At 47.0% G+C, this 25880-nt stretch overlaps 1 protein-coding gene across 2 annotated transcripts in view; it reads right to left on the bottom strand.

Annotated features, from left to right (window-relative positions):
• PGAP6 (post-GPI attachment to proteins 6) overlaps positions 1-25880 on the bottom strand; it is a 589880-nt gene that overhangs the window by 107985 nt on the left and 456015 nt on the right. For both annotated transcript variants that reach the window (XM_085632201.1, XM_085632202.1), the window contains one exon: positions 7539-7717. In XM_085632201.1, the coding sequence (XP_085488327.1) occupies positions 7539-7717 (179 nt within the window). The remainder of the gene's footprint in view (positions 1-7538; positions 7718-25880) is intronic.

Here is a 25880-nt window from a genome sequence, read left to right on the forward strand (position 1 = left end):
ACAAAGTGACATTGTCATTTATCATGTCTCAGATTTTATATTAGCAATCCACTGGAGCAGATTTAGCTCTAAAAGCAAAGAAATAGAGGCCCAGTGGGAGGATTTTGATAGGATATCTAGTGATATATTTGATCCTTAAATTAGAAGAAATTTTCTTTCAAAGCTAGGGTCGCACATTCACAATAAAGTTGACCGGAGTATTGGACTCCCAGTGTGGTTTAGCCAGTAGGCAGGTTTTGTACGGATTCGTACTGGAGTGAGCAAGACATAGATACCTAGGATCTACTGTATCACTACCAGGGATTGAGTATAATAAGACTCTAGATACCCACACCCACCCTAATTCAGGGGTAGGGAACAAATTTCTTGGTCCTGAAGAAACGCTATGGATCCAGTACTGGACCAACATAGCGTTGGGGTTACCTGAGTGGGTGTGCCTTATCACACCGACCATGGCAGGCCAAGAGGCTGGTCAAGAGGGCCTGGAGCCAGGAAGAATGGCCCAGGTGCCTGCAAAAAAAAGGAAGGGCAAGGGGCGAAGGAAACCCGCTTCTGAAACTCCCATGATCTGGGAGGAAACTGAGCCCGAGGGGACGCCCTGGAACTGACAGGGGAGAATGTGGCTGAGCTGTCCAACTGGCAGTAGGAAAGGGGTCCCACCATGGAGGAGTTCTGCAATGTGCAAAAGGAGTGCCCTACTCTTGTGGGTCTTCAGCAGCAGGCTGAGACCCAGGCAGCTGGTGATGCCTCTGGCAAACACCTGATTTCCTGGTAAAATGGCCTCCTGTATAGTGAGAGCCTATGGCTACTGGGCCTGGTGCAACACATGTGTTGGTGGTACCCCACTGTTTCATGGCCTTCCTACTAGTGCTGGCTCATGATGTGCCATTGGCATGTATTTGGGGCAAGACAAGACCAGACCTTCGACAGGCTTATCACCCACTTTGTATTGGCCTCCACTGACAAAGGTGTCAGGTGAATTGTCTAAGTCCTGTCCTCCCTGCCAGGCGAATGACATTTCAGGGAGGAAGTAGTAGGCTCCCCTGCAACCTTTTCATGTTGTTAGCACCCCTTTTGCGAGGGTGGGCATCAACACTGTTGGACCCCTAGATCCCAAGACAGCCATGGGCAACAGATTAGTTCTGGTCTTGGTGGACCATGCCACCAGGCACCTGGAAACTATCCTTTTAAGGACTCCCCGCTGTGGCCAGTGCACTGGTGAGGATCTTTACCCATGTGGGTTTCCCCAAGGAGGTGGTATCTGACTGGGACACCAACTTTAAGTCTGGGTACATTAAGGCCATGTGGAAGGAGTGTGGGGTAACCTACAAGTTATCTACTTCTTACCACCCCCAAACAAATGGGTTGTTTGAAAGGTTCAACTGAACCCTAACAGGCATGATTATGGGTCTACCAGAACCCATATGGCATAACTGGGATGTCCTCCTGCCATGTTGTTTGTTTGCCTAGAGGGAGGTACCGCAGAACGAGATCGGCTTCAGCCCCTTTCAACTTTTGTACATGCACCCTGTGAGAGGACCTCTCAGTCTGGTGAAGAAAAGCTGGGAGCAAGCTCCCAAAAAGCTCCCCCAGTATGTAGAAAGCTACATGCTGGCATTCCGGCACCAGACAGTGTGCTTTCAGAAACGTGCACAGGAGAATTTTGGAAGACTGACCGGAGGACACAAAACACTGAAATGACCAGAATAACACTCTGGTTGAGTTTCAGCCTGGCCAAAAAGTGTGGGCGATTGAGCTTGTGGAGCCCAGGGCCCTGCAAGACCGCTGGTCTAGGCCTTGTGAGTTAAAGGAGTGCAAAAGTGATGTCACTTTTTTGGTGGATCGCAAGACTCCCAGGAACCCTTTAACGGTCATTCATGTCAATCACCTAAAGCCCCACTTCGAGAGGTCTGAACTTACCATGCTCTTGGCTACTGATGATGGGATGGGAGAGGAGAGTCAACCTCCTCCCGACCTATTTTCTTCCAAGGAGCAGAATGGGTCAGTGAAGGGTGTAAGCCTCTCCCCTACACTAATCCTAGATTAACAGAGAGACTGCCACCAGTTGCTGGGGCATGCTAGCCTCTCTATTCTCACTTACCCCAGGGGTCACTATATGGTGCACCCATGATATTGATACTGGGGACAGCATGCCTGTGAAGAATAAAATGTACAGGTTATCTGACAAGGTGGGAGCCAGCATCAAAGAAGAGGTCTCTGAAATGCTGGTGTTAGTGGTTACTGAGCCCTCATACTGCCCTTTGTCTACTCCGGTGGTGTTGATCCCCAAGACTGCCCCTTCAGGTGTCATACCTGAATTCCAGTTCTGTGTGGACTACTGTGGGCTCAATGCGGTCATCAAGACTGATGCACACCCCATTCCGCGAGCTGACGAGCTCATAGATCGCCTTTGAGCTGCCATGTTCCTCAGCACGTTTGACTTAACGTCTGGGTACTGACAGATTGCCTTGACCGAGGGGGCTAGAGAGAGGTCTAAGTTCTTGACCCCAGAAGGGCATTTCGAGTTTCGGGTCATGCCCTTCGGGTTGAAGAATGCCTCTGCCACTTTCCAGAGTTTCGTCAACCACGTCTTAGCTGGTTTGGAGAACTTCAGTGCAGCCTACCTAGAAAACATGGAGGTTTGCACTTATAGCTGGTAGGACAACCTGTGTCCACCTACAGGAAGTGATTCAGGCTCTGCAGAGTGCAGACCTGACAATCAAGGCCAGTAAGTAACAGATAGGGCAGGGTTCAGTGGTCTACTTGGGACACCAAGTAGGAGGTGGCAAATTACAGTCCCTCCAGGCCAAAATTGAAACCCTTCTGGTTTGGAAACCTCCCAAGACCCAGAAAGAAGTGGGAGCCTTTCTAGGCCTCACTGGTTATTACAGGAGATTTGTCAAGTGGTATGGCAACATTGATGTCCTCCTTGACAGAGCGGACTAACAAAAAGCAGCCACATCAGGTGAGTGTGCCAGAAAGCTTCACACCCTGAAAGAGGCCATGTTCACGGCGGCCATGCACAGGGCGCCTAATTTCTCTCAACAGTTCATTGTGCAAACAGACGTCTCAGATCATGGCGTAGGGGCCGTGCTCTCACAGCTAAACAAAGAGGGCCTGGATCAACCCGTAGCCTTCATCAGAATGGGGTTACTCCCCAGGAAACAGCGGTGGAGCGCAATGGAGAGGGACGTTTGTGCTGTGGTCTGGTAGTGAAATACTCGAATTCGTTTTTCAGTACTGCAAGGCCTATCCATCCAAATAGGATAACACTGAGATTGCCTTATTATATTTTATAAGTATAATTTCCAACTGGTAAGAGATGGACCCCAAATGTGGTGTCCCTAGAATCATAATTTAAAAACATAACTTATAGCAAAGTTGGATTTTAAATTGCAATTATGAAAATGACAATTTTTAAAGGCTGTAACTATTTTGTGCCTTCTGCCTGTCTCTGAATATACAGACTGACTGCCGCTCTGCTGAACTGCTTTATTATGTTGGCCCGCTGCCCTCTTACCTGGGAGTGAAAAGGACTAAATCTGCATCTCTACACCCCAGAACCTAAGTATCTGCAAGGGTTTTTTGGCTTGCCCTCTATTTTCTGAAGTCTCAGGGACAACAAAGACTTCTCTATTCAACTTGCAAACAGCACCTGGACTCTATCTGCTTTAAGTCCTGCTCAGCCAAGTGGTGCCAGTCCAATCCTGAGTCCTTGGAAGTGAGCTCGAAGCATTGCATTCTGTCAGAAACTATGCATCAACACTGTTGCGCTGATCGGAATCAAAGCATGCCGCTGTTGTGGGAACCACAACAATGCACCGCACTTGGAAGCGCCGCATTGGGACCCACGCATATCCGCCACTGCGTAGAGAAGATCAACGCATCGCCTCAACAGCATGTAGAGACCCGGTGCATTGCATTCGGAACAGCTGTACCTCAGGACTGGTGCACTGCTCACAGAACTGACGCATTCCTGCCGTTGCATGGAGAAATCGGGCGCATCACCCTAACGGCATGTGGTTCACTGACGCATCTCGTTGTTTACAACCAGGATCAAGGTGCTTTTGCCCGGCAAGCCCTGGGTCCTGTATCTGCTGCAGTCCATCGCACTCAGCCTGCACTTTCAACCTTGTCTCAGTCGAGTGTGACCAATTAACTCTCCAAGCACTGACTGCTCCTAAGGGCTATTTATGCATTTAAGATGTACAAACTCATATTTCTACTTCTAGTGATTGGATTTTTGTAGTTTTGGTCTAGTTTCATTTATATAATTATTCTCTATTTTTCTAAACAGGCGTGGAGTCTTCATGTGGAGTTTTCACTGTGTTACTGTTTGATGTGTTGCACAAATAATTTTCATATTGCGTCTTTAGTTAAGCCTGACTGCTGTGTCCCAAGCTACCAGAGGGTGGGTACAGGTTAATTTAAAGTGGGTTTCTGACTTACCCTGACTAGGATTGTGGTTCCTGCTTGGGCAGGGTGCACACCACTGCCAACCAGAGAATCAATTTCTAACATTTCTCTTTTGTGCAGAGGTCACAATCAGAGAGTCAGCAACCACACTACCCTTGACGCAAGGTGGGTCTCAGATACAGTGCCTGTATTTCTTTTCCTTCCTTGTTGTCACTGCCTGTGTGAAGCTGGTTCCCTGAAGACCTCTTGTGCTTGGTCCAAAAGCCTGGAAAGCATAGGTAGAAATAGTTTTTTCTAGTAGGCGCATTTGCAGGAGGAAACACAACCTATCTCCTACTTGAGATGGACCTCTTAAGTTATGTGTCAGATGCCCTCTTTATCACGGCAATGTAGAGTAATGTCATCTGGGGGTGAAAGTCCTGATAGGAAGGAATCAACCCTCTCTTCAAGAGAGACAATGTAGAGATCCTGGCACTCTTCTGCAGTGTCTCCTCCCTGGAAGGATTATTGCACAACTTGGCCCTCTCTTCTTTGTATTAGAAGACATCCTCCTAGTTCTTCCTGTGGTTCAGGTGAGACAGGAGATTCTAGTTTGGTGAAGACTTTCTCACTGACCTATTCCCTCAATGCTTTCAGAAGGATTTTGTATGACTTCAGGGAGTCATCGAACTCTTCTTCCTGTTCATCAGGGCCTCCATTGCGACCTCGAAGCACTACTTCTTCCTTTAGATGTTGAGTGTCCATTGATCGCCATCAACTGTCATAGGCTTTCGCTTCTGTTTTGAAACCTCCCTTTCGTGAGGCTTTTTTTCTCTCCTGCACTGCGGATCACGGGTTACAAGTGCCTGTCTCCTACAGTGTCTTTAGGTCTCGACCCATGGGGCACTTTCTATGTCACCCTTCAATGACTGAAGCTTCTAGCATAGAGTTTGTTTTTGGCAGTTTGGAGTCAGAAGACTCACGCTCAGCCAAGATACACCCTTGGTTTGTTAATTTTAGTTTCTTGGTCTGAATCATTTCTGGTGTTTATTTCCTTCTCAGCCTCGATGAGCGTTTTGAGACCCTAGCGGGTGAATGGCAGAGCCCTGAGACCCTAGCGGGTGAGTATTTGCGCTTATCAATTACTGATTGATTGATTGATTGGGGCATGATGTGTTTCATGTCAGAGCCTTTCCCCTGCACCACCTCACTGTCTTTGTGGGTTTATTATTCCTTGACAAAACCAGATGCCTTAGCGAACCTTGGTTGTGCAAGTCTGTGCCATGCATGTCTGCCTTTGCTTCTCTCTTGGTTTTACGATTTTGCACTGGAACTCAGCACACCCCTCCAACCAGTGATCCCTTCAGAAGGCAAGGTTTACACACATCATAGCTATCCTGTGGAAATTTGTGGTGGAAGCTGAGCCAAAATCTAAATAGGGTGTCCTTCATGCACATTGCTTTTTCTCAGACCCACATAGTTCCATTTCTCCCTTCTTGAACCCAACCCTAGCCGGTCTTTGGTTTCCTCTGTGATTTTGTGCTCGTTCGTCGACATAAATTGGTAAATTGTTTGAAAAACCTCTGACCTTTAGCATTTTGTTGGAGCTCTTTACTAAACGATATCCCTTGTTCGCCTCTGGAGCCCTGGCTGTGCTTCCAGACCTAATGGCGGAAAAAAGAAACTGAAGATGGTGACTATGTCGAGGGGTTTCAGGGGCGAATGACTAAGGTCAATGAAGGAGGGTCAAGAGATCAAATGGTTGACAGGGTTCACAAACATAGAGAGGAAAAGGACTAATGGAGACAATTCCGATACAACCATTAGATGGTGGAATAATGCACAGCATGTGAATCCAGAAAAGATTCCCACTGCATAACTTTTTTTCAATTCATTTGATTCTCTACCGTTTCTCTATTTTCCTACTATCTGCACACATTCACTTTAATATAAAAAGATTTCTCACGGATTACCAATAGTAAAGTTCGCTCGATGACTGCATAACATCAGTGCAACACACCTTTCATAGATGCAGAACGTCAGGCAACCATGCAGTTACAATATTTTGCAGGTTTAACTCTAGGACGCAGCACGTTTCATTATGCTTGCGTGTATTATGCTAACCTGAATTAAAGGGTTATAATATGGTTGCACAACGTTCTCACCTCTATTTCATTTCTGAAACATACTAGGCTCTTTACATTATCTCCCAGGGTTTGCCTTAATACATGTATGTACTAATGGCATGTTTTATGTTTACAAACAACTTCTTCATTTCAGTCACAGATCTGGGTTGAATCTATCATCGTTCTTTAGCTCCCTTCGCCACCCCAGTTCAGACACAGCTATATGCAAATCAGTCTTGGCTCTGTGAATCATGGGAACAGTCCAGCCCGAACTGCCAAGCCAAGTCTTCCCTGGACCGGAAACAAGCATCTTGTGACCGGTTTCAGGCTAACAGCCCTCATCAGCCAGGCTAGATTGAATCCAGTGGAAAAATGAGCAAGGGACCCACATCTGGGCATACCCTGCCAACTTAGGGTGAACAAAGCAAACACAAGGAGATGATGGACGGAGTGCTGCGTGTCTGAAAATGTTCAGTGCTCTGCCCATCATCTCCTTGTGTTTGCTTTGTTCACCCTAAGTTGGCAGGGTATGCTCAGACGTGGGTCCCTTGCTCACTTTGCCACTGGATTCAAGCTAGCCTGGCTGATGAAGGGTGTTACCCAGAAACCAGTCCCATGATGCTTGTTTACGGTTCAGTGAAGACCTGGCTTGGCAGTTCGGGCTGGACTGTTCCCATGAGGCATAGGGTCAGACTGATTTGCATATAGCTGGGTCTAAACTGAGGTGGCAAAGTGAGCTAAAGAATGATGATGGATTCAACCTAGATCTGTGACTGGAGGTGAGTGTCTGAAAAGTTTCAGCGCTCCGTCCATCATCTCTTTGTGTTTGCTTTGTTCGCCCTAAGTTGGCAGGGTATGCCGGGACGTGGGTCCCTTGCTCACTTTGCCACTAGATTCAAGCTAGTAATTTATTTTTAGCCTGTGATACACCTCAAAGCAGGTTTGTGGTGCACCCTGCAAATAATAAACAACAATGTATACTTGGACCCTTAAACAGTGTGAATGCAAGTAACATACCGTGGAGAAGAACATGGTGAAGGTGTAGACTGAGGCCTCTACAAAGAAGTAGCGGCTGATGGCAACAAAAATGGCTGGAAGAAACATCAGGTTACTAAGCGTCAGCAGGAGTGTGGCAAAAACCTGGCGAAGAAAGGAGATGGCATTGGTGGCATCTGTGCAGCTCCACCCGCTCCAGCCTAAAAGGAGGAAAAAAGGAGATTTACTTGAACCAGGTTTAGAACTGTAGCCAATAAATTTAACCGAGAGACAAATGCTGGGGAATGGTGCCCTCCTTCAAAACATAGATGAACCCCTTGGCAGCTTGGCACAGTGCAGCAAGGCTTAACTTGAGACGCAATATGTAAAGTATTTGTGCAACACTTCAAACAGTAAAACAGTGACAACACGATACAAAAAGATACCACACCTGGTTAAATAGAGCTTACAAAAAAGACCAAAACGACAAAAATCTAATAAGTAGAACAGGAGTCATGAATTATTAAAAAATAAACTGAAATGTAGTGCTTAAAAGCCTGAAGCATCAACCAGGGCTATCTAGTCGTGCTAGACCGGGTTAAATCCAAACCTTCAGGCTGACAGCGATGGAGCATGGGTCAGGTACAGGGATCAGCCTTAGACCGCTGCAAAGTACCTTGTGTATGTCAAGGAAAATGTGAGGAGCAGAGGAGGCTATGAGTCATCATTGATTCTTAGGTTGGAGGTAAAGTGTTACATCCGAGGCGTGCAAAGTCAGAGATGCTCCTGAGATGGAGGCAAGGCACCACGCACAGGCCATGCGATGACTCGATCCTCACAGCAACGGCAATGCGTCAGGCAGCAGCGGGGATGCGTTGGTGTCGATGGAGATGAGCCGGTTCCAAGCGGCACAACTGCGAAGATATGTTTATTTTTGCTGGAGCAGCACCTAATAACCACTACGAAGGGCCCAGGACTTAATTGGCACCACTTGGCAGGGCAAAACTCACAGACAACAGAGTTAGGTGCTGGAGCATGGTGGTTGAAAGTCTTTGATGTACCCGAGACTTCACAACAGGAAGCAAGCCAGTAAGCCCCTGGAGTCATTTTGGTTCTGGGTTCAAGGGATGAGGCTCCAGTCCTTCCCACCCAAGGGGGGCAGCAGGCAGTAGGTCAGGACAACAAAAAAGCATTTGTTCCAGAGCAGCAGTCCAGCAGAGTGGCAATCATTCAGCAGCACAGCAGTCTTTCTTCCAGGCAGAGTATCCACAGGTCCAAAAGTGTACGGAAGTCTGAGCTCCAGTTCTTATACCCAGTGGTGCCTCTGAAGTGGGGCAGACTTCAAAGAAGGGTCCATGAAATGCACAGGGGTCCTCCTTTCTGCCCTGGCTCCAGACTCATTACAGGGGGTTAAGCAATCCTTTGTGTGGGGACAGGACACAGCGAATTCAGGTGTCAGTGTGAGGCTGTCTAGGTCCTCCCTTCCAACCTGCCCAAGATGGCCACTCAGGATGTGGATGGCCCATCAAGTCACACCTAAGCTCCCATTACATGTGGCTGTCTAGAGGGAATACAAAAAGCCCAGCTGTCACGCTCCCCAAATATGTATTGGAGACAGGCTTCAGGCACACAGGGCTAAGAGCAGAAAAATTGCATCTTTCTCAAAGTGGCATTTTTAGAATTGTAATGATAAATTCTAATTTACAATTAAAGAGCATTTATCATTACAATTACATAGATACTAATCAAATAACTCTACCTCCTTCCAATTGCTAATTACAGCTTATTAAGTGTAATAAGGAATCCCCAAATGTAATGCATGGGAGGGTTAGGCCTCAAAGTAGCGAAAGACGAATTTGGGAGTTTTTTACTACCAGGATATGTAAAACTTACAAGCACATGTCTTCCCTTTTAATTACACAGCACTCTGCCCTATGGGCTACCTAGGGCCTACCTTAGGGGTGACATATGTTATAAAAGGGCAGTCTAAGGCTTGGCAAGGGTCTTTAAATGACACGTGGACATGGCAGTGTAAACTGCACACACAGGCTCTGCAATGTTTAAAGGGCTACTTAAGTGGGTGGGACAATCAGAGCAGCAGGCCCACTACATTTAATTTACAGACCCCGAGCACAGGTAGTGCATTTTACTAGGGACTTAAAAAGTAAATTAAATATGCCAATTGTGGATAATTCAATAAAACTATGTTTAGGGGAGTACACACAAGCACTTTAGCACAGGAAAGCAGTGGTAAAGTGCACAGACTCCTAAAGCCAACAAAAACTAATTTAGGGGATGGAGGATGGAAAAAAGTTTGGGGTGACCCTGCAGAAAGGGCCATTTCCAACAATTTTCAAAACGGTTCTCCATCCATACCTTCCCACTCCTTCCCCTACCAACTAATTGTGTAGCACAAATAGACATTCCAGCACTCCCAAAAGCTCCATTAACAGTCTCATAATTCAAAGCCCATGAACACCAACTTCTCGTCTTTTGGAGTAGAGCAGAGTGATGCATCACCTCCTTTGGAAAGAGGGGCAGGCAGGGCACAAGTCCTATAAAAAGAAGTGGGGGGACTGACAATATACAAATGACCTCATGACGTCACGAGCTGAACGTGTCCCGGCGCACACAACTCCCGGGCTTGTTTGTATTAGCCATTCCCTTTTCTTTCACTGTTCGCTTTCAGAAGCTGTGGTGGCACTAGAAGCAATTGTCATGTACACCTCCCTCGGCGCCAGTGGCTCGTATAACACACCCACATGCTGAGCTTTAACTGCGGTTATATATTAGATGCAGCAGCCTCTCTAATAGGTAATGAACATACGCTTCCCTCTCGGTGTTTCCCTTGGAGCTGATGCTGGGATGATGCTGTCTAGGCCTGCAGAGTCCTGCATGCCTCCTCGGGTTATCAGGCAGTGGCCATGGTGACACAAGAGCATTCCCTCATGCGAGCACGCCAACTTCATCACCATGGACGCGGCACTCGGACAGCCGGGTAGATTCATGATTGGGCGCCTTTCACGACACCGGACAATGATTGGTGAGGGCGAGAAGTCGTGTTGTGGAGGGTCGCGTTTTGTGATTGGACGTTGGTTGGCTGCACGCGCTTTGATTGGCCGACTGGTGGCAACGCGGGCAAGTTGAATGGGCTGCGTGTGTCTCGCGGCCGCTTTAGATTTACTTGGCTGTCACTTCTCAGCTGGAGCTCGTCTGTGCCTGAGCATCCGCAGCCCAATCCGGAGCCCCCCGTTGACTAGAACTAGCTGGGGTGGGGTCGCTTTTCTTTGCGGACCGGATCATCACTGCCTGTCTGCCCGCAAAACAGCCGTACGGAACTGCAGCACCGCACCAGCTAATGTAGTGGCTTGTTATTGTTTGAAACTTGTTTCCTACTGAAGGACTTGGGGGAGTTTGGGGGTTTGTAGGGGTGCTTGCTGGAGTAGTGGGGATGTCTTTGCAGAAACTGACGATTGTTAGCCTTTGGGAATAGGCGGTGGTTGTGCAGAACCATTCAATTTCTCCCATTTAAGGTTGGTCCTCCCTTTTGCTGATTGCACAGACACCCTGTGTTGCGTCTGCCCCTCATCCCTGTGTTGTCTGCCCCCAACAACACACCCCTTATTGCTTCCCCCCACCAGCCTAAAAAAAATAACCACTGACAGAAACTCAGATGCTTTATTTAGTGTCAATGAGTTTCGATGGTCGTCGTCACAGCCCACAATGCAAGCACACTATCCCCTTTCAAAAACATGATTCATGACAAACATAGAAACAAGACTTTGGGAGGGTGGGTTGGGGGTCAATTGTATAGGAAATATAGAAACTCACAGCAGTATATTTCAAAATCCAATTTGTTGACAATGCATTTGCATTTACTATAATTCCACATAATTTGGTGTTACTTATTACTTTTCATTATGTATCTTGGGAACATATTTAATTAGTAACAACAAAGCTAATGAAACTCCATTCCATGCATACGACCCAGTAATCCTTATGTGTATGGCCTAGGCGTCAAGATGTTAGAAGTTCATCAACTGGCATTTTGACATAAATATACAGTTAACATTGGGTGTTCAATGTTAGTGTATGAGACAATGCATAATAAAAAAAAAATCGAAAGCCAAGTGGCTCCTCATGCCATATCTTCTTCCCCAATTTCGTCCATTTGTTAATTTGGCAAGACCAAAACATCGGCAAAGTGGCCATCTATTATTTAACATTCCAAGAAACAGGATGCATTTACATTTTCTTGCTTTGTTTTTAATTTTTAACATAGCTGGGAAGGCTGGTATGCACCTCTTTATGAGTGAACCAGACCATTATGAAATCTGTTCTGGTTGCAATTTGTGCCAATAAAGTTCTTTAAGAATTTGGAATTGTGTGATCCTGATTTTTCTTCTTTTTACGTTTTGCCTGTACAACGCTTGCAATATCTCTGGTAAAGAAATAACAAGCATTGGCATTGCCAATAGGTCTCGCCTTTGGGACCTTATAAGTGTTTAGTTATCCAGCACAATATCCTTGGTGCAACACCATCAACTGTAACATGGCTAAACACTTATAAGGTCCCAAAAGCAAGACCTATTGGCAATGCCAATGCTTGTTATTTCTTTACCAGAGATATTGCGTATCTTGAACTATACCAATGTATCTTGAAACTGTGGGTCAAACTTGCTCAGGTGCACATCAGGGGACTTTGGATAAAAGCTTAAGTGTGTGTGGAGCCAAAGCTCATCTGTTCTCTGAAAGGGAGACCCCGTGAACTATTTTTTCCTGTGATTATCCTGGAGATGGGGTGCAATCAGGGTGCTTAGAGCCCAAATGCGTCCAGTCCTCCAACATCTGAAAACCCTGAGGGACCAGATATCCTTAGATTGGCCTCAACCTGACGAAGCTTGGAGGTCTAAAAGAGATATAAGCTATCAGAACAAGACTGATATTGAAAACCGTCTTCATCGTGGTTTGCAGCTGAAAACAAGGGGTATTCATGCTGGAAAGTAATCTGGATTCAGGCAAGCTTTTAGATTTAAAAAGAAACACTTTTAGCTGCATTCAATTCGGCAGAGGTAACGATGGGTAAGATGCATTACTGATCTGGTAGCACCAGAGCACTACTTACGAGTACTATCTGTAATGTAACTGACAGATAGTTGCACTGTGCTGGATGTATTAATTCTGTAAAGTGGCCATTCGCAAGCACAAAAATAAATCCTACTTCTGCATTCGACATCAAGGACGATGCATTCTGTGAATGTTCAAACATGTACAGATAATAGCTCGCTAGGGACAGCAGACCTCCATCTATGCAACTGCAAAATGGCAAAGGGCATTCACATAAGGTAGGGAGGCCTCTGTCCCTTGGCCGTCCTACCACAAAGAAAAGCGGACCATTGCAAATGGAACATTGAACATTAGGGTGGGGGCACTCACACAGAACCAGGTGTCTCTACTGGACAGCCACGACTTTGCAAAAAGTTTTTGGTTAGAAACTACATAAGCAGTAGCCAACAATAGCTATATTTCATTACTTATTGAAAGAAAGCAAAGGGCTCTTTCCATCCCCATTTCCCTTGCACTGATACTGTAAGTTGCAAACTTTCCAATTGGATTTACTGGATTTTACTTTTTCCATCTCGCAAATCATGCATCTGCGCAATGCAGGTTTTCCAACAGCCAAGATTTGGAACACTGCACCCCACTTTCCCTAATTCATGGCAATTCCTAAATTCCTAAATTGTGCAAGACAGCCAAATACAATTGTTTGATTAGAGTCACCTAATTTGTCAGGTCTCCGATCATGGAGCGTGTCAGGAACGTGTACCTCTAAATGTTCTCCGTCGTGAAAATGAACCACAGCTACCAAAAAGTCATGGAAGATGAAACGGAGGCACCACGAACTGAAATAGTTAAATCTTTGATATCTCCTGCATCTTTTTTCATATATGGAGGAACAAGCAAGGAGAAGTGCACATCCATGGAGCGGCCCAACATTTGCATCGGAGCTATTTTATAGTAGTTTTCAATTTAAAACAATACTTTATCGTAGTGCATTAAAATCAAATGTATTCATCTTGGAGAAAATGAAGTATGTGGGGCAGACCTCTAATAACCTTGTAAGCAACCAGTAGTATAGTTCTTTACTGCCAAAATTAAGCACGTCTTGATGACTACGTTTGACTAGTTGTTATAACACACTTTAATGTGTTTTCTATGCAACGAAACAGTTTTGCTGACAATGTACATTACAGATATTGAGGAAGAGGTACAGTATTCATATTCACTTGCACAGATACACATCACTTCGATTAGCAAAATGTTCCCACCGCAGACTGCTCCACCTTCCCGCCTCTTCCTCCCCATCTGCTTGCACGTGCGGCCTCTGGCAGGTTAAATGGTTCCTTTCATCTCAGCGTATCAGTTTATCACTCGCTTCCATTCATTCACTGGGAATGACACTAGGAAATACTCCTTTTAAGACAAAGTAGTCCCAAATTCACCTCACACAGTATGGTTTATTTTCGATTTCTTTATTTATTCCACATATACGTTTCAAACTACTGTGGTAGTCAACGGCTGAGTTCAAGACTGCACTAAAAAACCGGACCGTCTGTGCCAGCGCACAAAACAGAGCCCGTTTCGAGGCCCCCTTAAAAAAAATGCCAGTGCTCCGACCCGGTGAGACCCGGCCCACTTAAAGCCCTGACTGTAACGGTGATAACATTTAAACATATACTGTATATCAGACCGGTGCGCAGCGTGCGCTTGCACTTTGATTGCCTTCTAGCCAGTCGAAATCTACACAAAAGAGTCATAGTTGGTACTTCAGACCAACCGAAATTACAGTGTGGACTTACATACCACTGTGATTCCTTCCATAAGCACTGTACCCGAAACGAGAGCTTTTGTCTGTCTTTCATTTCCAGTTGATTTTGGAAATAAAAGTCTGACAACAGCGCTCACGCGGTAGCCGGATGGCAGTACTCTGACGAGAGGTAGGATTTGCCCGAGGTCGTTTTCAGTTCTATGACGTGGGCAACTGCTGCCACAACGTGTGCAAAGTGCAGCCGCCGACCCCTGCCACTCCTCTAGCCAGGCGGCCAGGCATCCTCTCAGCATCTCGGAACTCGGATCATTTAAACTGACTGCAACGTTTGCAACGGGGAAGGAGGGGGCGCTGGCTTTGGGTTCATATCTCGTGGTAAATAACGGAGCACGTTGGCTACATTTTTTCTTTCGGCATACTGGGGTGGGACCCTCTACTAGCACTGATTGTTAGTGGTAGTGGTACTTCAGCCCAATTTGGAACTTGAATGGAAGTTTTGCTATTGTAGGCTTGATACATGGCACATACAACTCTGTGCTGCAAAGGCCGGATATTGTGTTTAAGTGTGTATTTGTGCTGCGTATTATGTACTTGGGGTACTTTGTGTTTGGCATCTTTTTGCAGTACTGATGCTAAACATGTACAGGTGAATGGCACAAAACACGAGGGTATAATTGACTCAAACAAGCGTTAGTGCAGCACACAAAGCTCACCAGAGTAGATATGGAACAGCTCTGTTCTTTTCTACAGAGTGATGAACAAGCTATTATGGGTGGTGTTTTTAATTACGATTCCCCTAAACTGTAACATAACTCAGAATAGGGGCATCTTGCTGACATGAGTGATTTTTTTCTATTTCTAGTCATATGTCCATCCGAATGTCCTTATTTTCACTTTCTGCAAGCAACATGCCATATGATGTCTCACCATTTATTTGCGGGTGTCATTTAAGCACATTCTTTTGTATGCCAACAAGTGCTAGAACAAAAGACAACAGTTTTCATAGGTATGATATAGATGAGGCGCATTTGCATGGATTGCACTGGGCGCAACTTTTGAAAGGTGCAATCCAGGAAAATGCGCCACATTAGGTTGTATGATGCAACCACAAATTCCCCAACCCTGCATGCCTAAACAACGCAGTCTGAAAAACGACCCCGTCTTAACCACGTACTCCTTTACCACAAATTTTTGTGGTAAAGGCATATATGGTAAAGAGGCATGCGTGGCTAAGGTCGACACCCCCCTCCCCACCGCCCTAAGGTACAAACTCCCCCCCCCCCCCCCGCCCGAGGTGCAAATAACCCTATCCCTTCCCAACCCCCACGCAGCCCTACCCCAGCCCGGATGCTTAAAACCCTCTCCCTTAATCTGACCCTGCCCAGCCCTAAACGCTGCCCACCCTCCCTAAACACTAAAAACTACCAGACTACTCATTCCCCTCCCCTAACCTCTAATTAAAAAAAACTACCCCAACACTCCCCAAGCCCTAAAAACTACTCCGACCCCCCAGCCCTGAAAACTACAGCTGACCCTTCCCAGCCCTGAAAGCTACCTCTGACCCCAAGCCCTGAAAACTTGTACCACCCCCAAGCCCTGAAAACTAGCCCCCAGCCCTGAAAACTAGTCACAACACCCCCCCCACACCTGAAAACTACCTTCAACCCCCAGCCCACAAAACTACCCCTGACCCACCCCAGCCCACAACTACCCGACCCACCCCCAGCCCACAAGACAATCCCAACCCACCTCCCAACCTCCCAGCCCACAAAACATTCCAGACCCACCCCCAGCCCACAAAACTACCTGACTCCTCAGCCCACAAAAGTACCACTTACCTCACAGTGAATCTCTCCCTGCTTCCATTCAATGCAGCCGGCAGCCCACAAAAGCTTCCCGACCCACCCGCCCCAGCCCACAAAACATCCCTGACCCACCCCCAGCCCACAAAACAACCCGGAGCCAGCCCACAAAACAACACCAACCCACCCCCCAGCCCACAAAACAACCCCAGCCTACAAAACAACCCCGACCCACCCCCAGCCCACAAAACATTTCTGACCAATCACCCAGCCCACAAAACATTACCGACCCACCCCCCAGCCCACAAAACAAGCCTGACACACCCCCAGTCCACAAGACAAGCCCGACCAACCCCCCAGCCCCACTTACCTCACCTTTTCCTGCTTCCGTCCGTTCCGCAGCTAGATCGCACATATGCCTTGACCACGCACATGCGTGGTTAAGGCATATGCGTCTTTAAGAAATGAGTGGTAGGGCTTGCGGAGTCTGAACACTCGTGGCGTAGACCGCGGTGTTCCGACTGTTTCCTGTCAAATTATGGTTGATATGCTGCCCCCAGGGCAGGGGCAGCGCATTCATGTGAAAAACGGAGCGGCTGCTTTAAAGCTGCTCTGTGTTTTCACAGTGCAGGCGGCAACGTGCCTGCACTTTGAAGAGGAATTATAGATCCCGTTGCAGGCTTATTCTGACCCCTATCTTATAAAGGAAGAACCAGGAAAACTCTCCCGACTCAGCATAGGGTCATCTGTGAACAGAACGACATCTTCTTGGGGCAAGTCCTCTACTACTTACAACTCTCTGTGGAGAAAAATGTGCTGCAGCTTTCAACAGACAGAATGATCCTCTGTTCAGAAATTTAGACTTTTGAAGCATTCAGATGGGAGAAGGTCTCTTTTCCAATGGTTCAAAACAAACAATGCTGCCAAACACGTTTCTCATAAATGCTTGGGCTTTATCAAAAGCAGTGAGAGTATGCACATACATTCTAACAGTCATGGCTAGCCCTCCTCCAAAAGAAAGCAGTTCCGCAACAGCAAAGGCTTTCTTACCTACTACAAATCCCAACTTTGAGCTAACCTTCATCATTACTGCCTCAAGTCTTTCTGCCATTAAGGGTGCATTTGCATTGCCTAAGAAGCAAAAAAAACTCTATGGCTCCAAACCCTCACAAGTATTATATACATTGGCTCCTCAATTTTTGCCTCCTCTACCACATTAAAAATTAGTGCTAAAGGACTAATAATGCCTAATAACGTTCATTGACACTGTATTAAATACCTCTACAACCCTCTGGAATCGCTTCCCAATCTGAGTAGAAAATTATCCACTGCGTATCAAGGCTAGGTAAGGCGCACATCTTTTCTTGAATATGAGGACTTGAGTATTCACTTAATTCCCATTGTGCCTTTATTCAATAGACACCTAATCTATGCTTTCATCTAAGCTGCTAGATGTTTTACTGGTCACCAATCTGCACTAGAAGAGTGTCACATTTGGACTGAACATATTTTCTTGTGAATCCATCAAAACACCTTTAACACTTCCAATTTCCTGGCTATTAAATTTGCCCTTTTCAAAAACATCCTCATCCAAGTCCAAAATATATTCATCATAATGCAGTCTGTCAATCTTCTCTTTCCTGTACTTCAGAAAGTCCCTCTCCATTATTCATTTATTTTTTCTTTATGTGCTCTGGATATCTTCACCATGCGTTCCACCAAGATCACCTTTATTTATGGTGCTTTCTTAATTATTCTCCAACAATTGTTCCTGTTTTTTCACTTTCTACATCTTGCTTTTTCCAGCAGATGCTATATATTCACCAAAGTGATTTCCTAGATCCAGTCTCAATCACAGGTGGTAAAGGCATAACGTGGTAAAAACCTCATTGTAAAAGCTGTGTCCCCAAGTAATCAAGATCATGGACCCCATCCAAAGTAAAATCTTTTGTTGTAATTGATCCCTTGAATGATTTATGTGGATCGAGTCCCATGTATTTTGACTTTCCCACATTAATTTCGAATCCGTGATTTTTAAAAAGCAGAACAAACCTTTCTAAAAGAGTTTTAAGACCAATTGCAGACTTGTATAATAATAATGTATAGCCTGCAGTAGTAAGTTACCAGTAGGCTGATTCTCGCTCTGTTGTTTCCAGTCAACGCTGATGCTTGCATTGCCATTGCCCTGCCCTCCGCTTGCAGGAGTCGCTGCAGAGTTGCTGCTCACCGTCCAAGGCCTCTGCTGTTTTGCCACCCGCTGCGGTCATCCTTCATCTGTGTGCTGGCGTTTATTTGCCTCTGCGCAAATGGAGATGCTGTGCTTGAGTTCATCCCTGTCTAAGTGCGGGAGGTGCCGAGGTCCTGCAAGGTGTGCAGACGTCCGACTACGCAGTCGAGGGTGGTGTGATGCAGAAAAGGTGGACAGAGTACACTACGCAGGAGCCCCGGCCAAACTCCTGAAGCGGCTTCAACACATCCAGAACGCCTCCGCACGCCTGATCCTCGACATCCCTCGCCGCAGCCACATTACACCCCACCTGAGAGACCTGCATTGGCTCCCTGTCAACAAGAGGATAACCTTCAAACTCCTCACCCATGCACACAAGGCACTCCACAACACCGCACCAACGTACCTCAACAGCCGACTCAGCCTCTACACCCCCACCCGCCAGCTCCGCTCCGCAGACCGCGCCCTCGCCACTGTCCACCGCATCCGAAGAGTGACTGCCGGCGGCAGATCATTCTCCCATCTCGCCGCCAAGACATGGAACACCCTCCCCATCCGCCTACGGCAGACCGAAAACCTTCTGACCTTCAGAAGACTTCTCAAGACCTGGCTCGTCGAACAGTAGCAGCTCCCCCCCCTCCCGCCCCCCCCCCCAGCACCTGGAGACCCTCGCGGGTATGTAGTGCGCTTTACAAATGCCATGATTGATTGATTATAGAGGACAGAGGACAGGGGCCACCCCAGGGCCGGTCCTAGGACTTGTGAGGCCCTGGGCGAAAGGGGAGATGTGAGGCCCCTCTAATTTGAATGTGACACCACAAGAATTTACATCATAGAAAACCAACATCACAGGACTATTGATCATCTTTGTCATTGCTGAAGAGACCTTGGGGCATATATGTACAACAGAATGGAGAAGTATAGCGTCAAGCAAACATTGCTAACGCCGCGCTTATGCATTCTGAAAACGCAGGGCTGCACCATATTTTCAAGAATATGATGCAGCCCTGCGTTTCCCCTGCGCTGGCGCTAAATTAAGCTGCCTAACGCCAACGCAGGCACCCTTGCACCATAATGCAAGGGTGCCTGTGTTGAAGGGAATCTTGAAATGCCATTTTGTAACTTCTATGTGTGCTGCTTAATTTAGCACACAATAAAGTTGCAAAACAGCATTTTTTTTAAACGATTATTTATGTGCAGGAAGTGGGATCTTCCTGCACAAACACTATCATAGGCAATTTGCTGTTTCTATGTGTGCTTCACAAGGGGCATAGGAATGGATAGCAGATCTTTAAATAAACAAAGCCTGGGGAGGAGGCAAGCTGTTGATAGCAGAATAGTTTTGTTAGTTGCACCCTGGCTGTATAACTGCAGATCAAGAGTTTGAATCTATGCAAGGCACAATCGTCCTTCCTGGGTCCATTATATGAGCGTCATTAAATAATATAATAGTATCTACTTAGAAAAAGTGGAATGAAACACTATTATATGTGAGTGATAATTCAAATGACAGCTAAAAATACCTTTGACACACCACCACATAGGTATTGTGCGTTTCACCACTGCGTTAATACCCAATGAGTTGTGTGCATCTTAACATGCTAAATATTCTAGGCAACGGATCAGAATAAAATCAGTTACCAAGCATTGGCAAAGTCAATAGGTCTCGCCTATAGGAACTATTGGCTTTGGAAATGTGTATGTGCCGTGTTGTACACCAGTATGGCAGCTCTTCAGCATGGTTAAAAGTTAGTGGCATGGAGTAACCTTGAGGGGAGTGGTAGGAGTAGAGTGTCATAGACTGGATTTGTTGTAGTAGAGTGTTGTTGAGTGTAGTAGGCGGAGTAGAGTGTCATACAGTGGAGTAGAGGGGAGTAGAGTTCAGCGGCAGAGAGTGCTGTAGAGTGTAGAGTCGTGGAGCGGAGAGCCGTAGAGTGGAATGGGGTGGAATCGGTTGCAGTGGATTGAGATAGTGAGTGAACTGGATTGAAGTAGATTGGGGTGGAGTGAGGTGGATTAATTTGATTGGAGTGGGTGGATTGAAATGGGGTGAGGTGGATTGGATTGAGGTGGATTGGAGTAGGGTGAATTAAAGAAGGGTGTATTAGATTAGTTTGGGGTGGATTGGATTGAGATGTTTTGGAATGGGGCAAATTGTTTTGGATTGGAGTGGGGCAGACTAGATTGGTGCAGACTGGAGTTGGGCAGGTTGGAGTGTAGCTGACTGGAGTGGGGCACATTGTTTTGGACTGGAGTGTGGCAGATAGCTTTGAGTTGAAGTGGGGCAGATTGTTTTGGGTTGGGGTGGGGCAAATTGTTTTGGATTGTGTGTGGCAGATTGTTGTGGGAAGATTTTTTGGGATTGGAGTGGGGTGGGTTGGACTTTATTGGGATGGATTGGGGAGGAGATGGATTGGGTTGAGGTGTGGTGGATTGGATTGGGGTTGGTTGGATTGGTGTGGGGTGGACTGGATTGGAGTAGGGTGGATTGCGTTGCATTGGAGTGAAGTGAATAAGGATTGAATGGGCAGATTGGAGTGGGGCAGATTGGAGTGGGGCAGATTGTTTTGGATGGAGTAGGGCAGATTGGAGTGGCGCAGAATGTTTTGGATTGGATGGGGCAGACTAGATTAGAGTTGTGCAGATTGGAGTGGGGCAGATTGTTATGGGGTGGGCAGATTGGGGTGGGGCAGATTGTTTTGGATTGGATGGGGCAGACTAGATTTGTGCAGATTGGAGTGGGGCACATTGTTTTGGAGAGGGGCAGGTTGGAGTGGGGCAGATTGGAGTGGAGCTGATTGGAGTGGTGCATTGTTTTGGATTGGAGTAGGGCAGATTGTTTTGGATTGGAGTAGGGCAGATTGTTTTGGATTGGAGTAGGGCAGATTGTTTTGGATTGGAGTAGGGCAGATTGTTTTGGATTGGAGTGGGGCAAATTGTTATGGATTGAGTGGGGCAGATTGTTGTGGGGAAGAGTTTTGGGGATTGGAGTGGGGTGGATTGGAATGCAGTGGGATGGATTGGGGAGGGGGTGGATTGGACTGGGTTGAGTTGAGGTGCATTTGATTGAAGTGGGGTAGATTGGATTAGGGTGGGTTGGATTGCTGTGGGGTGGATTGGAGTGGAGTGGACTGTGATACATTGGAGTGAAGTAAATTAGAATGGAATGGGTGGACTGGGGTGTGGTGGATTTGAGTGTGGCGGATTGGAATGGTGTGGATTGGAGTAAAGTTAATTAAAGAAGGGTGTATTAGATTAGTTTGGGGTGGATAGATAGGTGCAGATCGGAGTGGGCAGATTGGTTTCAATTGGAGCTGATTGGAGTGGGGCACATTGTTTTGGACTGGAGTGTGTGTGGCAGATAGCTTTGAGTTGAAGTTGGGCAGATTGTTTTGGATTGAAGTGGGGCAAATTGTTTTTGATTGAGTGAATCAGATTGTTGTGGGGAATATTTTTTGGGATTGGAGTGGGTGGATTGGATTGCAGTGGGATGGATTGGGGAGGTGGTGGATTGGGTTGAGGTGAGGTGGATTTGATTGGAGTGGGGTCGATTGGATTAGGGTGGGTTGGATTGCTGTGGGTGGATTGGATTTGAATGTGGTGGATTGGATTTGAATGTGGTGGATTGTGGTACATTGGAGTGAAGTGATTTAGGATGGAATGGATGGACTGGGGTGTGGCTGATTGGAGTGTGGCGGATTGGAGTGTGGCGGATTGGAGTGTGGCAGATTGGATGGGGCAAATAGTTTTGTATAGAGTGGGGCAGATTGTTGTGGGGAAGATTTTTTGGGATTGGAGTGGGGTGGATTGGATTGCAGTGGGATGGATTGGGGAGGGGGTGGATTGGATTGAGGTGAGGTGGATTTGATTGGAGTGGGGTAGATTGGATTAGAGTGGGGTAGATTGGATTAGGGTGGGTTGGATTGCTGTGGGGTTGATTGGATTTGAATGGGGTGGATTGTGGCACATTGGAGTGAAGTGATTTAGGATGGAATGGGTGGATTGGAGTGTGGCGGCTTGGAGTGTGGCGAATAGGAGTGTGAGGGATTGTTTTGGATTGGGCAAATTAATTTAGATTGAAGTGGGGCAAATTGATTTGGATTGAAGTGGGGCAAATTGTTGTGGGGCAGATTTTTTGGGATTGGAGTGGGGTGGAATGGATTACAATTGGACGGATTAGGGAGGGGTGGATTGGATTGGGTTGAGGTGAGGTGTATTGGTTGGATTGGGGTGGGTTAGATTGTAGTCAGGTGGATTGTGGTGGATTGGAGGGGGTGAATTAGGGTGGAGTGGGGGGACTGGGGTGAGGCAGATTGGAGTGGGGCTGAAGGGAGCGGAGCTGAATGGAGCGGAGCAGATTTTTTGGGATGGAGTGGGGCAGATTGGAGTGGCGCAGGTTGTTTTGGATTGGAGTGGGGCAGACTGTTTTGGACTAGAGTGGGAGGATTGGTGTATGGTGTAGTGGAGGTGTTTGGATTGGTCTGGGGTGGATTGGATTAAGTGGGGCGGTTTTGTGTGTAGTGAGGTGGATTGGCGTGGATTGGAGTAGTGCGGATTGGAGTGGTGTGCACTGGGGTGTAGTGCATGATTATGTGTTAAAACATCATTTCAGAAAATACACATAAGAAAGAAACAACGTAGTTTTGCAATCCAATAATCCTCATCTTTTGAGAACAGCGCCCACAAGCAAAAACAAAAGAAAACTTGAGTGCAAAGTAATCAAAGACTTGACAAAATAAAAGAAACTTAACTAACAGGTTTTCCGCACTTGGCTGCATTTACTAGACAGCCTTCTAAGTTTATCACTGGTGACCTGGGCTGTAAAGCAAACATGCTAGTGTCCCTCTGTGTAAGAAAATCTAGTGATCCAACAGTATAGGGCTGCGAGGCCAAGGACAGGGCCCCCCTGCCCTGGGCCTCCTAGTACTACATAATGGCTACAAATCCTTGCGAAGGGTCCCACATATAGACTTTCCAACCTGATGGAGGGCTGCGAGGCCCACCTGCCCTGGACTTCGCAGAACTGGCTAATGGCCCAATTACCAGTGAATGGGGCCACACACCTAACCTTGCAGCCTGATCTGGTGCTTCCAGGCCCAGGGGATGAGGATCACCTCCCCTGTGCCTCGAAGACGTAGTGGGACACGCTGCTAAACACTGCTCTACAGTGCCAGTCTGAGCTGGTTGCTCCCTCCTGTCCTCATCAAACTGTCCTTACCTGTTATTGGCCGGCTTCTTTTGGAAACAAAAGAGTCTTCTGTTGCCTGGAAACGGAATACACATAGGGCAGACAAGACTTCTCCACAGGCTTTCAACAGCGGTGCTGCCCCGCCCTCGTTCCTGAGAGCCCACTTTGCTGCCATCACGTCCCCTACCTAGTCTTTCCACTCCCCCCACTATTGCAGCCCCAGAAAAGCTACCACGCCCTGACCAGAGAGGTCAAGACACCTCGCTTAACATTGGCAATGTGATCGCGTTGTGGAGGGGCCCTGAAGGAGCAGGTGGGCTGACTATGAAAGTGTAGCATTTCAGACAGAAGCGGGGCCCCATGTTTTGAACTGAGCGCGGGGCCCTGGGCAGCTGCCCACACTGCCCATGCCTAGCGCAGGCCCTGGGCCACCCACCACCTGTCTCCAACACACCAGGGCTGCAGCTCCTCTCCCTCGTGGAAACAACCATGAGACGTATAACAGTGAATAGGGTAAAGGGCGGTGGCAGGTCAGATAACCCCTTGGGGGAGGGGGGTCATCGGACGTCAGATATAATCGGGCTGATCGTGAGGAGAGGTCCTATGGCACGGAGGCAAATCGAACTTGTTGGTGCTGGAGGTGTCCGAAGATTTTAGTGGTGTAACAAAAGGCGAGGGGGGCCTCCCTGCAAGATATGCTGACGGGGCCTCTCACACGTACATCTGTAGGGGCTCCAGTATAGGTAAGCCTGGGCCACCCCCCGCACCACAGGGGCTGCATGTGGCCTTTGTTATGTCCCTGGACAATTTGCTGTTTGAGGCCCAAGCACATTATACCTGTTCCACCAAACCTGCAATACTTGCTTTCCTGTTGGCAGCTGGAGCTCGAACTGGGCCGTATTCTGAAGTGATAGATGTTGGGACTCAAAGGTGGTGTATTCTGAAGCGATAGATGTTGGGACTCAAAGGGGGCAGTATTCTGAAGTGATAGATGTTGGGACTCAAAGTAGGGAGACGCGTGTGGAGATGTGGCTTAGTGGTTCCGAGGTTGGCATGGTTTGGCAACAGGGCCATAGGTGTCTGTGGCCCTCTTGAGTGCGGAGGTGGCAGGCATTAGGCTGGTGCGGCTTGTACCTAGAGGGAGCAATACTCCAGGGCTTTAGTTCACCATCCATCCCACTGCCTCCCCCGCCCTCCCCCCCAGACAATGACATTAAAGAAATTGTGCTCTGGGTACATAATCTCTTCTGCTTCAAACCCAAAAATTAGAAAGTCTACCAGTTGCAAGAGAGGTTCCCAACTGCAACTTTGCAAATCACATAATTCTATTTCCGCTTTAAAAAAAAAAAAGTTTTATCCAACAATGCTTCCAGTTGTTCTCTTCCAGCGCTTTCAGCTTTGGCTGTGCCTTCTTAGTATTCTGACCTGAACTTTCGGAAACCTACTGGCCCCTTGTCGCCTAATAATACAAAAGAGATTCCAGAATTGGTCGTAGTTGGTTTGGTGGAGGGCAGCGAGTGCTCTGGGTCCTCGTTGGTGCTTGGAGCTCCTGGGGGCTTGGGCTCGGGTCCCCAGAGGAAAAAGCTATGGCTGCCCCCCAGCCCAGCCTTCCGAGGGGGGCTCTCTCTGACGAGGGTTCTAACAAGGGTGCTGGAGTCTGTCCCATGTCTCCACATCTATCCAGAAGGGCGGTCGCTTGCATAGACCCAGAGGTTCCCCTGGCAAATGGCAACTGTGTTAAAGTAGAGGAAGAGGAGGAGGTGATTTTTATGGACGACTTCACCTTCCACAATATTGACTGTGTCTTTCGAGATGGGAAAGGGCAATAGCAAGGGATTCCCATTGCATGCTCTACCATAAACTATACGGAGGATGTGGGACACTTTCCCTTAAATCCATCTACCTGTCTCATACTTCTGTCTTTACTACTCCTATGTGACAGTTTTTCATTAGAACATGATCCCTTCCTACTTCCTGACACACAGTTGAGTTCTATCAATGTATAGGTTGTGTTCCATCAGATTATTTTGTATTGGAAAACATTTATTTTCTGTATTTGTCTTAATTAGAGAAATCAGTGTGTAGTTTCGATCACATATTAGAAATGTCAGTAAATGTTAGCGTTAATAATAATGTAAAATCTTCAGAGCAGCCTGGAGGGGTAAAGGGTGTCCTTTGTACAAGTGGATAATACACTGTGAAATGTGGTGTCCCCAAAAAACAGCTCTTTACAGGACAATAAGGACCTTGGCTTAAGTGAGCTGATTGGGTATTCTAGTCAGAATGTTACTTTTGTGGTTGAAAGTCGAGATTTTCCTGATGTTCAAAAAAAGCTCCA

This window comes from Triturus cristatus, chromosome 10 (genome assembly GCF_964204655.1).
Source record: "Triturus cristatus chromosome 10, aTriCri1.1, whole genome shotgun sequence".
NCBI lineage: Eukaryota > Metazoa > Chordata > Amphibia > Caudata > Salamandridae > Triturus > Triturus cristatus.